The 16,351-nt window shown below is 31.5% G+C and overlaps 4 protein-coding genes across 6 annotated transcripts; 2 read left to right on the forward strand and 2 right to left on the reverse strand.

The window, feature by feature from the left end:
* The first annotated feature begins 32 nt into the window (after positions 1–32).
* LOC122530575 (2-oxoglutarate and iron-dependent oxygenase JMJD4) lies at positions 33–1,862 on the forward strand. Its single transcript, XM_043657655.1, has 4 exons — positions 33–490; positions 566–863; positions 941–1,211; positions 1,276–1,862. The coding sequence occupies exons 1-4, from the start codon at positions 256–258 to the stop codon at positions 1,729–1,731; spliced, it is 1,260 nt and encodes a 419-aa protein (XP_043513590.1). The 5' UTR covers positions 33–255; the 3' UTR covers positions 1,732–1,862.
* Positions 1,863–3,712: 1,850 nt separating this feature from the next.
* On the reverse strand, positions 3,713–8,109 carry LOC122530581 (mRNA (2'-O-methyladenosine-N(6)-)-methyltransferase). Of its 2 annotated transcripts, none has more exons than XM_043657666.1 (6): positions 7,934–8,109; positions 7,098–7,373; positions 6,515–6,670; positions 6,300–6,439; positions 4,860–6,224; positions 3,713–4,774 (listed from the first exon to the last, which is right to left on the reverse strand). In XM_043657666.1, exons 1-6 carry the CDS (start codon positions 7,988–7,990, stop codon positions 4,504–4,506), a joined length of 2,265 nt encoding a protein of 754 aa, XP_043513601.1. In that variant the 5' UTR covers positions 7,991–8,109; the 3' UTR covers positions 3,713–4,503. The 2 variants fall into 2 exon arrangements, with proteins under 2 accessions (XP_043513601.1, XP_043513602.1); XM_043657667.1 differs by having other exon boundaries at positions 7,098–7,380; positions 7,934–8,059.
* A 394-nt stretch (positions 8,110–8,503) lies between these two features.
* LOC122530588 (polycomb protein Scm) lies at positions 8,504–14,002 on the forward strand. Of its 2 annotated transcripts, none has more exons than XM_043657677.1 (9): positions 8,504–8,877; positions 9,041–9,331; positions 9,439–9,671; positions 9,768–10,335; positions 10,635–10,823; positions 10,917–11,489; positions 11,559–11,713; positions 11,869–12,029; positions 13,018–14,002. In XM_043657677.1, exons 1-8 carry the CDS (start codon positions 8,850–8,852, stop codon positions 12,001–12,003), a joined length of 2,172 nt encoding a protein of 723 aa, XP_043513612.1. In that variant the 5' UTR covers positions 8,504–8,849; the 3' UTR covers positions 12,004–12,029; positions 13,018–14,002. The 2 variants fall into 2 exon arrangements, with proteins under 2 accessions (XP_043513612.1, XP_043513611.1); XM_043657676.1 differs by having other exon boundaries at positions 13,032–13,638.
* Positions 14,003–15,431: 1,429 nt separating this feature from the next.
* LOC122530591 (thioredoxin domain-containing protein 9) lies at positions 15,432–16,348 on the reverse strand. Its single transcript, XM_043657682.1, has 3 exons — positions 16,172–16,348; positions 15,859–16,060; positions 15,432–15,775 (listed from the first exon to the last, which is right to left on the reverse strand). Exons 1-3 carry the CDS (start codon positions 16,346–16,348, stop codon positions 15,507–15,509), a joined length of 648 nt encoding a protein of 215 aa, XP_043513617.1. The 3' UTR covers positions 15,432–15,506.
* Between the last annotated feature and the right edge of the window lie 3 nt (positions 16,349–16,351).

Here is a 16,351-nt window from a genome sequence, read left to right on the forward strand (position 1 = left end):
GCGTTTTAAGATATTGCACGCAACATGCGACGCGTTGCGCATGCGCGTCGATTAACAAAATTTCAAGGTGGTTTTTAATTAGTCCCGTGGCATTGTGTCCATTCAAAAAAAGTGTCGCAATTTTGTTTTAAAAACAACTATACGCATTGTGTTATACATCGTGTACGTTATGCATGCGTCACACACGCGTATTATATATACGGAAAAACCGCGATGAGACTCGCTCGTTGAGTTTAATTCGACTGGAAGTGCGTGATGGTGCAGGAGCTCGAAATTCAAAACGGGAGGTTAACCGTTAATAAAAAGACCGCCGTGATCGACTGGATCGATTACGTTGACCCGTCGATTACATACGATGAATTCTTCTCGAAATATCTAGCGGAGAACAAGCCGTGTATCTTCAAGTCGAGTATAACAGATAATTGGTCGTGCAAGAGGCAATGGAGTTTGGACGGTGCGCCGGACTTCGATGTTCTCGACATATCGTTTGGTAAACAAATGATTAACCACGCTTTTACGCATTTTGTAAATTACTCTTTATTAATTAAAGACGATCCTCTCGTAGGAGATTGCGTGGTGCCAATCGCCGATTGCAAAACGAGGTACTACAATTCACAGTCCAAGGACGACATGACAATGAAGGACTATTTGAATTACTGGATGGACTATGTCAAGAATAATTACCCGGATTCTATGCCGCTTCTGTACTTGAAGGACTGGCACTGCCAGAAGCTGTTTCCAAATGCTCCTATGTACACTGTACCTGAGTACTTTGCGTCTGACTGGCTGAACGAGTATTACATGGCGCATCCCGACTTGAATGATGATTACAGATTCGTGTACATGGGTCCCAAGGGAACATGGTAAGACCACGTTTTTCAAGCACCGGACCTAGATATTCGATATTACGCGAATAAGGTGAACTGGTTTCTACATGTAGGACACCATTGCACGCAGATATATTTGGATCCTACAGTTGGTCTGCCAATATAGTCGGAGAGAAACGTTGGCTACTCTTTCCACCAGGTCAGGAAGATTTCCTTAGGGATATACATGGTCAATTAATATACGATGCAACGTCCAAGGAACTTGAAAACTATGCCGTGTACAAGGCCTACGACAAGCGAGCGATAAAATACATCGACTTGATTCAGAAAGAAGGCGAAATTATATTTGTGCCATCTGGATGGCATCATCAAGTTTGGAATAAAGTAAATATACTTGGCCGTTATTGCAAATGATATCTCTTATATTCATTGTGATGTTTATTTTTAGGAGGACACCGTTTCCCTCAATCATAATTGGATCAATGGCTGTAATATCATGGACGTGTGGCATGGATTGAAAAAGGAATTGAATTCTGTAATGAAAGAAGTTAGCGACTGCAAGGACATGAGCAATTGGGCAGAACAGTGCCAATTAATATTGAAATCAACATACGGAATGGATTATAATTTGTTTTTTGATTTTCTGAAATTTATAGCTAAAAGACGTTTAAGCATGGTACTAGAAAAACAGAACGTAATTACCTTTAACAGGTACAAACTCGGATTTAATCACTGCGTATTTGATCTGCATTCAATAAAGTTGACGTTGATAGATTTTATTAATGACATGGAAGAGAAGTCCATTTATTATCTGATCTGCGAGAAGCAGCAGGCTCATAAATTGTTAAATAAGATCTTATTGTTTGTACAAACGTACGATTCAACCACACATTCGTCGACATGATGAAAAGACAAGAGGATTAAAAATGAAATAAGAAAATGAAATAATAAAATCTTGTTTCTGTTTCTAATATGTAAATATTATGTTGTAAATAATGTATGAATATGTTATGAATAAATTTTTATATAATATAATAAGTACATAATTTATAAAAATAGAAAAAATTGTCTTTTTATTACAGCTAGTAAGAATTGAAGAAAGGAAGCAATCTGTAACATGTAAATAAAAGTTACAATTGATAATAAAATTAATAAAAGTTGTATATTATATGCGAGCGCGAATCATCTAATAAACATGGAAAATAAGGGACAAGCAGCAAATTTTACTATATTTTTATTTAAGTATTCCTGAATCATAAAAATTATATTTATATTAAATCTTATCATTCTCCATCTAAAATAAGTAAGTATATACTATTTCACAGTAAATATAATTTTCTGCCTGTAATATTAAATATTTTATTTTTCATTTTTAAATGTTTCAACATCTAACACAATATAAATATAAAAACGCGACACTTTTAAATAAAAGTGTGACTTTGAAGCTTCAACACTTAGAAAGTAAAAAAATTTCCAGCAAGTGACTTCGCTGTCAATTAATAACTTTCTATCATCTAATAACTTTTATTAGAAACAGTTTTTCAATTTTTAAAAGTACGAGTTTTTCAAATGGTTTGTATCAATATAAATATCTTTACACTTGAAAAAAAATGTAGTACTTTAATTCAACAGTAGCAAGTTGCTTTATAAAATGGGAAACTCTACTTGTCCATTTATACTGTGTTCAACAATAATACAATTTTCTTACGAGTATATTTCATTTTCTTTATGGGAGTTTAAGTACTAAAATAATAAGTGCCCGTAAACCTTTTTTTATATTGTCTTATGCCTTACAAGTTATATGTGCATAAATGTCTTATGTCTACATATATACATATATATATTGTACACCTATGTACAATTCACTACTAATAAAAATATACAAAATGTATAAGATATGTATAGATATTAGTATGTATGTTATTTATAAACACAAATAATTATGAAAACTTATTAGCATTGAGTGAAAAATGTGTATATAGCATAATTGTTTGTTTCAGGTTTATAAAATAAAATTACAAAGTAAATTATGTGATACTATGATGTCACGTGTATTATATAGTATCTCTAAATTATTATTTTAAACTATTTTGCGTATTTGTGTAAAATTGCGAATTGGTCATTTTTTCTTAATATGACATAAAATATGTATATTAAGAGTTTACCTAATTGATTAACTGAGAAAGAAGAATATAAATATAATAGAAATATAATAAAAATATACTGTATAATATCCTTTATATTATACTATGTATATGTTTAGTTAAGGAAAAACTATTATTATTGAAAGGAATTATTCCGTTCTATGTGAAAATAATAATTGTAAATTCTATACTTAATTTGATTTTTTAAATATATATATATATATATACAAATGTATCCCTAACTTAGGACATAATTATTTTATAAAACAGTATTTTTTTATGAATTTGAATGATTTCATAAACTGAGAAATGAGTTATTTTAATTCATACAAATTTCATATAAATCCATTATATAGATTTTAGATTTTAAGATTTTAAGATTTAAAAATTCATTGAAAAGTAACAAAAATGTTTTCTATGAAAGAAGTTAATATATTTTTGTACATATTTTTTTTTATAAGTTCTATTAAAAATTTATATAAAATATTGCACTGATGACACATTTGGAAAAAAGAAGTATCACTTGTTATTCCATGTAAAAAGAAAAAGATTGTCATGGATAAAAGGTATAAAAAGAGGATAATATTACTTTAAATTATTTCCATATAACTAATTTTTTCGATGAAAAACAAACAAATATAATGTATTGTATATTTCGTTATTTACACACGCACGCACGCACACGCGCACACAAACGCATACATACACGTACGCACGCACGCACACACATACGTACTATTGCATTTTCTCATAACTCTTTTTTTTCTTTTTATAATAGAACCAATTTCTGCTTGCATGGCAAGTACCTCTATTAAGGTATCACGTCTCACAAAGTCTTCTTATTAATTACCAACAATTAACACTATTACAAAGATTAGACTCCACGCAACGTGATTTTGTATCAATTATCGAATGATGCTTTTTTTTATACCTATATAATAGATACATATTTTTCATTGTCACATTTCATACATTTTTAACATTTCATGTTGGAAATAGAAAATGAAATTGCACTCTATAATAAACATCACAAAAAAATTATTAAAATTAAATGATAAATTCTCGACATTTTCAATAAAAAGAATTTTTGTAAAATTCATATAGCGTAATAAAAGACCAAATAATTTATGCAAGTGTATATGTGTACATACCTATTAACATCTTCATTAGATGAAATGAACCGCTTGCAACACATGAAAAATATTAAAGCATGTATACAGTATCTTTCACAATATAGCGAGATCCCATTGATATAACAATTTCGGTCCTTTATTTTCCTCAGTTTTTATTAATTCGCTTATTTGAATGCTCGAACATAAATCACATTGCATATCCGGTTTATCTTCACTATATCGTGAATGTTACCATAATATTAGCAGATATCAATATTTCGTATTCTTGTTACATTGCTTCTGCAATTGATAAAACAGTATTCGCCAAATACCCTCTGCAAGAAATTTCATTAAGAATTAAGATTAAATTATTAGACTTATTTTAGTTTTCTCTCTAGCTCTCAAAATGTTGTTTAAGAATTATATAGGATGTGTGGATAATGTTTGTAATGGTACTGTTGGAGTTGCGGGCGTTGTTAAAACGGGAATAGGCGTAGAAGGTATTTGTTGATGCGTTTGCCTTGGTGGTGACAAAAGTTCTTGTCTGTCTCGTTCTCTTTCCCTTCCTGGACGCCATGCTTCTAACAATGCTTCAACTCTTTCTTCAGTAGGACCCCAACGAGCAGTACCAGTTGCATTTTGTAACCACACGACTAACGTTCCGTGTGCTGCTCTAATATTAACTTCACCTCTACAATAAAAAAATAATTTTACATATATGCATGCGCACATGTATCTAGATACATAAGTATTGATACTAAAGTATTGTCATTTACTTTGGTAATATGTGTTGAAATCCATGTCTATATTCATGTTCCATTGCAGGTACCACTACTTGTTTGCGTTTAAAATGGCTACTTTCCAGTTTGATAAGAGCGTTAGGCGCTGGATCTCGCCATTCAGGTAAAAATACCACGAAAGATAAAGGCTCTGTGGAATCGGCTAAAAGACGTTCAAAATGATTAACCATAGCTTCCATAAGTTCTTCGCAGTACGGTGGATTAGCTTGAAACGAGCCGCTTACGGGCCTGAAGTCCAAGAAAGGCCCTCTCGATCCAAAATAAGAATCTGTATCAGCAAACGCTGAACAATATTGTCTAAAGTAACAATTTAATGGGGATGCAAAGCATTCAAACGTTACACCGAACGATCGTTGAAGACATTCGAAAACCGTAACAGGCAAAGCCATTTGCGTTGCTTGTCCTTCGTTAATTCCAAGATATGTTTGATAACGTTTCAACATACACCATACACGAGGTAAAAACATTTCGAACTTTTTGTCGTCGAAGCAATTGTATCTATATAGGTGTTCTAATTTAGCAAGATGCATGTTGTTAATACACATAGTATCACCGTGAAAGCGTAACATTGTCTGTTCACGTTCAGGAAGATAATCCACTTGTGGAAGTCGAGGAGTTGGAAGAGAGAATTGCACAGGATAACACCAAACTTTTCTTTGTGCACTAGCTGGTCCTCCCAATGGTATAACATTTCCTAAACCATTATCTTTTAATATTTGATTATTTTTATCCTTCACCTTTTTCGCATACTCTGTCGATAAGTGATAAATTTTCAGGCAAATACCCTCAACACTAGCTTTTACAGTTTCTGTAAGATGCGGTTGGCATTGCCGTTTCAAGTGTGCAAGACGATCTTGGAAATCGTCGAACGTAGCACCAACTGTTCGTCTTAGCCACTGAAATGTATCTTCTGCGTTCCATTTTACGACTTTTCTACTCTCTGACGACGCTGCTCTCGATTCTATCATCTTTTTTGCAGCTTCTGCGTATCGCGACAACTGTTTCCTTGCATCACCAGTGAATTTTGGCCGGACTAATTTAATAGGGATGTCATTCATAATTTCACGATACATAGACATAGAAATTTCGGGGAAACACTGACTTGGTAAAAGAGGATCTGAACCACAGTCTATAACTTTCCTTTCCATCAGCCATCTGTTAAAAGAATCTTTCGGAGCGTCTATGGATTCACGAGTATGGCATAATTCTTGATAGCATTGTCTCAATTTCGCAAGTAAACCGCAGCGTAATGCCTCTGCCTCAGGATGGACGTGAGGCAAGTTTGATGGAGCCCTCTCATATATTATAACATTCGTTGGAATTTCCAAATCCCAAGGTCCTCTATTGTCAGATGAAAATATGTTTTAAAAACTTTTGAAATTCGCTCAATATAGAAATAATATAAAACAAACATACGCCAGTACAAATTTTTTTGCGGCTGGTACAACACTGTCCTCCGAAGCTCTGCGTTTCAGTGTACCTCCTGGTGGAATAGCTCCATTTCCAGAAACAGGTGGTACACCACAAATGCCAAGTGGATCCGTAATTGGATCAAACTTGAATACAGACACAGTTGATATATATGAGTTTATGCTTTTATTAATTCACAATGAAAATTTATACCTTAGTACCTGAGGTTTTAATGGTGGTATTACCCATAACGATTCTCCAGTTAATTTGTTCCAAAAATACGGACGATTTTCTCGCTTACTCCAAAACTTCTTCCAACCTTGTTGTTGAAGTTCAGGTGAAAGTTCAGGTTCTGGAAATGTTCCTGGTGGTGTGCCCTATAAACAAACAAAAATTTATTATGGGAAGATTACATTATTATATTTGTTTATTTATCTTGATTATTGTCAAGCTATACTTGTATTTTTCAACTCAGTCAGCCAGTTAATTTGGCTATAATATTATTCTATAACTCTATGATTAACATACGCTTCAAACATATTCTTATGAATGTAACAACAAAGTAACATAATTAAGTTAATTATGAAATAAGATGCTTCAAAGATGTAAATACAATATTTTTAGTATCTATGGAAAAAATTATAAACTGGACAAGAGAAATCTGTACAAAATATTAAATTATGAACCACAGAAAATTTAGAATTTCTTATTTTACACTCCAGTGTAAAAAACTAGTTAAACTCTAATATATAAAAGATTAAACGATACATTTTATTTGTGCAATTAATTAAACCTGATGAATACCTGTGCCATTAGACCTGATTGTTGCATGTGACCTAGTTGCGAACAGTGGTCAGGTATAGTTTGTGCTGAACTCAACATAGGCGTTTGAAGTTTTACAGGAGTAGGAACTATAACTTGCGCAACAGCCGGAGTCGTGTCCTGTTGCAACGACTGATGATGATGATGCATAGTGGACAATGAGGATGCGGACTGGCCAGACAGTGTCTCCCAAGAAGAAGTGTTTGGTATGTCTTGTTTCCCTCCGCTTACTTCATTCATTGTACAATGCGCGTTTTGCTAAATACTTCAGCATACAAAACACAATTATTTTCGTTAATAAATATTCCAAAGCGTTAACAATTCTTACACTTTAGATCAAATTTACGTATTTTTCCTTTTTTATTGATACAACGCTCTTAACGCTCTTGATGCAACAAACATATACCAATGTACATTTTATCTCGCTCGACTTTTTACGAGATATATAAAATAATACCAATAATACTCGTGTACTTGACGACTGTGAGTTACTTACAAACATGAGTTCTATATTTTTAAAAAAGTAACGAACCGCAGTAAAAAGAAAAAAAAGAGGAAAAAAAAAACTTTCATATCGGCGAGAAAGTGTATTTCTCCTGGCGAGTTGTTAAAAACTAGATGGAACAAAATTACAACGTTCCCCGCGTAACTTTTACAAATTCGCGTATGCAGAAGAAACGCGAATCGTAACGACACATCTCGCGATTTAGTGTTTGTTTACATGCCAGCAAACCGTCGCGACGGGCCCGATGGATCCTCGCGCGAGGCGGAATCGCGCGAATCCGCGGAAAATGCGCAGCGGTCGATGGAACACTTACTGGCGTCAACAATGTCGATGAATTTCCCGTGAACGGACGACAAAACTTAGAATTCATTCATGATTTCCAAGATTCGACGCAACGACCTCCACCCGTGGGATACCATTTGCTTGGACTGAAATTCCAACGACGGCGGAAAGCTAAAGCTTTCTCCGCAACGAATAGCGGATCCATATTGACCGATAAAAAAAGAAGAAGAGAAAGAAAGAAATAGGAATTTACGAAAGGGATATTTGACCAGCAAAAATACAGAATTTACGCGCATTAGAATTAGATCGACGAAATTCTGAAATTCGATATTGTTCTTGAATTTTGGTTTCGAGATGGGGGGAATTTTTAAGTATCGCACAATTTATCGCGATATTCTAATCGCTCATTTGCAACAATGCAAGTAAAGCATTCGTAAAAAAAAGAAAATTATTGGGAGAGAATCGCATTTTTTTTTCATTTTCAAGATCGAATGCGATCGTCGAGAGCCCGTTGGCAACTCGAAGTTCTCAACGACGCGTTACCACGTTGCTGCGACATTGATATTCGCACGTAGCGAATCCCCTCTATTATCTTTTTGATCTACGGATTGCGCGGCCAAATCAAAGCAATATGGCGGCTTGACATAATAACTTTTCGTACGGAATACATTATTTCGGCAGAAATTGGGGCGATCATCACAGAATCCGAGATCGAATTTCGATTGATGTAAAAGGGTGCGAGGGGGAATCTCTTGCGGCGCGCGGACCTCACTGCTCAACGTGTTCACTGGTCGAGCAAGGGTGCAGCGTTTCCACGGTGCTTAAGACTTGGCGCTTTTGAGATTTATTTCCCCTACGGGCGCGGAGATGTCCTTAATTATTAAATGAGAAGTAGTGATGCCGTCCAACAAGTTCTAGCACCAGCCACCGTCTTTCTATGAGGGATTATGTCGTCCACACAGAGCAAAATGCGAGGTATACAAATATCACGGCTCGAAGTAACCTTGTACCTTGCGTGTTTCCCAGTTTTTTCCCGTCGTTTCTTGCTGTAAATACCGACCGTGTTTCCGCAGCCGGTAACTCTTATCATGCGCATCACGTTGCGACAAATGTAGAACGTTATCATTTTGAAATGCAGGTCCTGGAAGACCACCAAAGTCGAAAAACTCTTGTACGTGGTGCGGAGAGACTAAACAGCCACTAAAGTACGTTCTACCGACGCAACATGGAAAGAAGGAGTTCTGTTCTGAGACTTGTCTATCGGAATTTCGCAAGGCTTACATACGAGGTGCCTGCGTCCAATGCGACAATGTTATCAGAGGCACTCCGGTGAGATTGGAGCAGAAAGACGGGCCTACAAAAGATTTTTGTTCTTCGTTTTGCTTGAACAAACACCAAAAGAAGGAAGGGCAAATAGATATAAAGAAAAGTTGGTAGTATATGAAAGTTGAAAGATGTATTAACATTGGTAGTATATGAAAGTTGAAAGATGTTTTGTTTTTAATTGTATTTTTTTTTTTTTTTTTTTTTAAATAGGTAACAGGGATCAGGCATCACCAGCACCATCTCTCGCACCATCTGGATTGATAAGTGGAAATAATATTCCATCTACAACTCAGTCGTTTACAAATACAAATCACACAAATATATCTCACTCTCCATCAACCTCCACTGGTCCATTTCAATATGAAACGTATCAAACTTTTGATTGGGATCTTTACTTGAAGGAAACAAACAGTCAAGCTGCGCCTATCGAATGTTTCAAACAGGTATATCATAGCACAAATACAGGAATTAAGATTGATTGGTTTAAAAAATATATATATTATAACAATTATTAATTTATTATAACAATTACTTTTTAGCATGAGATTCCACCAACCAACGAATTTAAAATGGGTATGAAATTAGAGGCTCTTGATCCTCGCAATTTGACATCAACGTGCATTGCAACTGTAGTTGGGGTGCTTGGTCCTCGTCTCAGACTGAGGTTGGATGGCTCGGATAACAAAAATGATTTTTGGCGTTTAGTGGACAGTAATGAAATTCATCCAATTGGCCATTGTGAGAAATCTGGTGGAATGTTGCAACCACCATTGGGCTTCCGAATGAATGCTTCCAGTTGGCCAATGTTCCTTCTGAAAACATTGAATGGTGCAGAAATGGCACCTGCAAAAGTATTTAAACGCGAACCAAAAACACCGCGTTCTAATATGTTTGAGGTTGGGCACAAATTGGAAGCTATAGATAAAAAAAACCCGCAACTCATTTGCACAGCAACTGTTGGTGCAGTTAAAGAGGAGATGATTCACATAACGTTTGACGGCTGGCGAGGAGCGTTTGATTATTGGTGTCGTTTTGACTCTAGAGATATCTTTCCTGCTGGTTGGTGTTTTAAAAGTGGTCATCCATTGCAACCGCCTAGACAGAAATGTAAGGATTATAATATTTTTCTAATCTATCTTAACACTTTGAGTATTTTCTAAAGATTTGTATTTATAAATATGGTATTTTGTTAAATAAATGAAATATGTATATTTAGCTACAAATTAAGACTTCAGTATTTCAATATGTTTTCAAACAAGTGTAGAAATTATTCCTATTTGAATAATAATAGGAAAATATATATAGTAAAGATGTTAAAGTAGACACTCAAAGTGTTAAAGTATGTATTTTAAGTAAACAATATATATATATACATATATACTATATATATACATTAATATGTGTAGCAACAGGGCCTAATAGATTTAAGTCTAGGACAAGTAACGTTTTACCAGTAATGGCAGTGTCGGGCGGAGGTACTAATGGAGAACCAGCTGTTGCTTTAGTGAGTCCAGCAGGTTCAAGTGCTCCACCACAACCAGCTACAGAACCTGATACTAGTACAGCTAATACCAAACCACATTCTTTAGAGAATGGTATGTATTATTTCATTTATTTTTTTGGTAGTTGAATCTGTATCTTCATTGTGTTATTTCCTTAATATATTCAGTGGTTTTATTGTGTTACAGTTACAATTTATGTAAATCATAATTGCACATGTGGCCCTTATTTTGATCCTCGTAAAGTGAAAGCAATGCCAGCACAATTTGGTACTGGCCCTATACTAAATGTTACAAGAGATATATTTCAAGCCTTTTTGATGGCAGCAATGAGTCCAAGACAGATGCTGAGCCTGTTAAAACGTGGCGAGGGAGAAACTATAAGTTTAATTCTAGAGAGTAAACCTACTTCTGTTAGATTACCGATATTTATGGAGGAAGAAGATTTTTACATATATATTAGACGGCAACTCGAAGATCTTTGCGCGTGTGAGCATATGTTATTTAGAAGGAAAGAACCCTGCAATAAATGTCCAAATACTCAACAGCCACAATCCACTAATAGTGAAGAAGCAGTTAACACCGCTACTGCTACAACTAATAATAATACTGCTGGAGAAAAAAGAAGATGGTCTCAAAGTCAACAAAATCTGTCACCGACTGCCGCACAGCAGCAAACGCAACAAAATTCTGTACAAAGTATAAACAATTCGTCACTATCCTCGCTAACACCTGCAAAGCAACCACGAAAATCTGTTCCAGGTAATTTTTTTTTTTTAGTATTAATAAGCAACTTATTGTAGATTGAAAATATATTATTATTATAATTAGAACTCGAAGCCGCAACATCTACTACTCAATCTGAAACTTCCATGAATCGTATACCTTCTACTGAACCAGCAGAATGGACTATTGAGGATGTAATACATTACATTGGTGTTACTGACCCTGCGTTGGGTCAGCATGCAGATTTATTTAGAAAACATGTAAGTTTATATTTTACATTACTTTGTACTTACTTTATAACAGCACTTGTTAGATTGAAATTAAATTCATTCGTAATTCTTTTTAGATTATATACAAAAAATATTAATTTTTTATATAAAATCTATATGTTTCTTTTTTTCTATTTTCGTTTTAGGAAATTGATGGGAAAGCTTTGTTACTTTTAAATTCTGATATGATGATGAAATATATGGGACTAAAACTTGGGCCAGCACTTAAAATATGCAATTTGGTAAATCGCATTAAAGGCAGAAGACATCTTCTTCTGTGACTTTGTCAAACATCAAACTATGTACAGTGAGTTAAATTGACGTACTATTTAAATTGGCTGGTCAAGTTTGTTTTCATTATCGAGAAGAAAGTAATATATAAGTTGTTGAAATAATGTGAATATCGATAATTTTTCAAAACCTATTCATTTTAAATTTAAAAAAAAAAGGATCAAAGTTTAATTTTATCTTAGTAGTTAAATGTTTTTCTTGCTCTAAAAGTATGTAAAATTACATTAATCACATGACTATAAAATCTTTTTGATAATGAACAAAGTTAAGGATATCTATAGAAGAATTCTAGAATATAATTAGATTAATTGATTCAACTCCAAATGCTAAGTATCGGATGAAATAAGAGAATTAATTCTTGCGATGTATTGCCTTTTTCGAATATTATTGTAATTTCTAAATGTTCTACTGCAAAGATATCTTTTACTACCTAAGTTATCCTACTTCTTTAAAGAAAATTTGTAACATAAAAACAGTATGAAGTATATCTAGTACAACAATTGTTTTTGTATTTCGTTTTGAATACAATTTCGTTTTGAATATAATTTAGTTTTTTTTATAAACATTAGCATATGCAATTATCTTTTTTATCTATTAAGTAAACTTTCGTATTTCGTGCATTTTTATCTAAAAAAAAATGGAAGAAAAAAAATTATAAGAAACAAAGTGTGTACAAAGTGTAATTATTTTCTGTTTCATAATACGTATTTAAGAATAATTACCTTTATATGTAATTACTTTATCTGTTTCATAATATACTGTTAAAACAAATAATAAGGTATCATTTTATACATGGAAAGGCAATATATTCTATTTCATATTAGGTACCCAGAGAAGTTCATATCTATTTTTGTTGATAACAGTTTTAAGAATTTTTCTGATTGATAACGACTTTTTAGAAGTAGGAAAAACTATTGTTGCTAACATCTATTGTGATAAATTAGAAAGAGTTTGAAAAAAATAACGAAAAAAAGTTAGCCAGCATTGATAAACAGGAAGAAAAGTTTTGTTTCTTCAGGAGAATGCCTGACATCACGCGGCAAAGATGACTCATCTTCAAGTGGAACTTGAATAGGAGGATCCATTCGCCATATTTGTCAAATCTCTCACCAACAGATTTTCACTTGTTTTTGAATTTGGATAACTGGATGTAAGGAATAATTACAATAATGAAAGTGATGTGAAAGAAGAAGTATCAAGATTTTTCCGCGGTACAACAAAGGATTTTTGTAAAAACGGTATTTATAAGTTGTTAAATCGTTGGGGAAAAAGCTATGAAGGTTCATATTTTGATGAATAAATTCATGTTTTTCATATGGAAAAACGGCAAGAACTTTTCTGGATATCTAATATTTACTATATAAGATGAAAAGTTTAGAAACACAAATTGTTTATATCAAACAAACTTTTAATTACATTTGTTTATATATTTTTGGCACTTCGTTGTTGTTTCTTTTTTCTTTTTTTTTTTATAGGAATAATATATATGTAACAAAACATTTTTAACAAATTTGATTTGAATATATAATTCAAATAAAGTTGAATTGCCATGTTATATGTGTTTTAGAATATACGTTTTTATATTTTAAATATACGCATAAATGTTTATATCTTTTGTAATAATAATATTTTTACTTTTATGTAAAAAAAGAATTTCTAGATGTTATATAATATATTTATTAATGTGTAATTTCATAAAAATATTTTCTAAAAATGAAGAGTGTATAATTCATAGACAAGGGCATTACAAGGTAATTTATATTACTTTTTTTTAGACACAGTATTACACATTTGGTTATATTCATTTATAATACCTTTTAAAATTCTTTTAATAATCCATGAAACTATGTTTATTGCATAGTATTAATATACAGTTTCCATTTTAATATGTACATATAAAAAATTTGAATGTATGCAAAATTATCTCTGTGATACATTGCATGATTATAATATTAAAGATTAGTTATTAAAAAATATGTAAAAAACATAAAAAAATAGGATGTTTACGAAATTTAATTTACGTATTACAGAATTTTAAATTACAGAATATTTCTTATACAAAAATAGAAAATGTATATATAAGTGACAATGATATCAATATATATTCTCAATTAAATTTAATTCAGCATAAAAGGACGATATTAGTAATAATGAAATGGCTATGAAAAATATCTATAATCTATTGTAAAATAATACAACAAGATATTCTTTCATAAGTGATTAATCAAATTAAGTTTGATAAATGATAAATAAATGGAGTTGGATCGCAAATGAATTTAATAGTTGCTTTCAATGATATTACAATCTTTACTCTTTTTGTAATATAAAATTAAAATACAATATGATTTGGAAATATGATTGTTATTTTTTATATGTTATTACTTTTTTAAAATTATAATTGTAAAAAAATAAATATTCTGTGCACAGTAGATATTCTGAAAGAATATTAGCAAAGATAATTTAGACATTATATTATGATTATAAATTATATACATAATTAAAAATATAATTATATTTGTTTATTCATTTTTAATTTCTTTTTGAAATTGATTTATATTTGAATTTTAAATATTTTCATATAACAAATTTTACTTAGTATCTCATTGTCAGTGATGCTCATGTGAGAGAATAAAATTGTGTTAAAAATAATTCATGCTTTTTCTCTTCATTTCTGTAAAACTTATTTGGAACATGTAATATATTTAAAAAGAATATAGAACATACTTCTTTATTTTTTTACTTTTGGTTTAAATGATTTATAAAGAAGAAACATTTAGAATTATTCTATCAATAATTTTGTTATTTTATATTTGTACAATTGTATATAACGATAGGAATTGTTATTAGTATTAATAAATGCTTATTTATTAATTATAAATTTTTAGTATGAAAAGATAAATTTGTAAAAAATAAAAAATGATTTAAAAAATAACGATTTAAAACTAATTTATTGTTATACTGATACAAAAAAAATTTACATAGTATGTTCTTTAAAGTATTAAAACAAATTTGAGTTATCAAATTAATGAATGAATGTTTAAAATTTTTTGGGAATTATGATTGTTAAATAATTTGAAATATCATTAAGTAGTTACATCTGAATAACAAAAAAATATCAAATGATTCTTACATTGAATAGATTTATAATACAATAGAAAGAATTCATTTAATAGAAAGAAGAAATAAGAGAAATTTAAAAAAATGTTCAAAATATTTATTCTTCCAGATACTTTTTAATAGTAAAAAATTTGTATTATCTATAACAATATTTATTATAAATAAGTTGTTTTTTTTAAACAATTTTAATTTCCATTATTGCAGATAAATTAACATATAAATATATTCCATTTGATGGTTGTTAGAACTTGTTAGAACTGTCTTCAATAATTGTAAATTTTTATCAATTAAAATTTTCACGTATGCGAGAGTTCATAATTAATGAGTAATGAATTATTGAAAATCTAAATAACACATATTTAATTATGAACTTTCTTCAATCTTCATCTGAATCATCAGAATTTGAATTATTAGGTCCTTTAATAGTTTTAGGTTTTGAGACTTGAGACAACCACGTTTTTTTAGTGTTTTCCGATGACAAATTTTCTTCAAATGTTATTGCACCAGAAAGTGAAATTCTGTATTCCAATGTCTCAGTTAAGAAATCGTCACGATTCCCTAAGTCAGTAAATCCCACAATATAATCTTTAGTTTTGCCATTAACAATAAGAGCAATTGTAGGAATGATTTTGATTCTTAGACGTGCTGAAAATGTGTAACACAGATTAGCAATAAAAGTTTTTTTTAATTTAAGGAAAATAGACTAAAAAAAAATACAATTAACTTACCAGTTAAAAATGGACATTGCATTACATTCAGCTTACAAAACTTTGCTTCTATATGCTTCTTTGCAAGAATTTTTAGATGATGATCCACTATTTTGCACCTTGGAGAATCATCTTTATAAAATAAACAAATAATGTTCTCAGATTTTTTTGACACCTCAAAAAATTCTTTTTCATCGTGTAATTCTGAATATTCTCCATGGCCCTAAAATATCCATAGACACTGAGTTAATTTTCGGGTTTTTAGTGAAATTAAGCCATCACAGAGTGATTATAAATACTGTAAAATAATAGGACATCAGGAATTGGATTTTACCAATGCCAGCCAGTTCTGTTTCTGTTGCTGAAGCAATTTCAACTTTTTAAGACGTTGTTCACGCAACTTCTCAAAATCACTAATGTCCAAGTTGTCCAATTTTTCTAACTCGGCGTCTAATTGTTTTTCAACGCAGTGTGTTGCTTCTATTATCTTCTGTTGCAGAACAGTCTCCATTTC

The sequence above is a fragment of the Frieseomelitta varia genome, unplaced genomic scaffold (genome assembly GCF_011392965.1).
Source record: "Frieseomelitta varia isolate USP_RPSP 00005682 unplaced genomic scaffold, Fvar_1.2 scaffold_347, whole genome shotgun sequence".
Taxonomy (NCBI): Eukaryota; Metazoa; Arthropoda; class Insecta; order Hymenoptera; family Apidae; genus Frieseomelitta; species Frieseomelitta varia.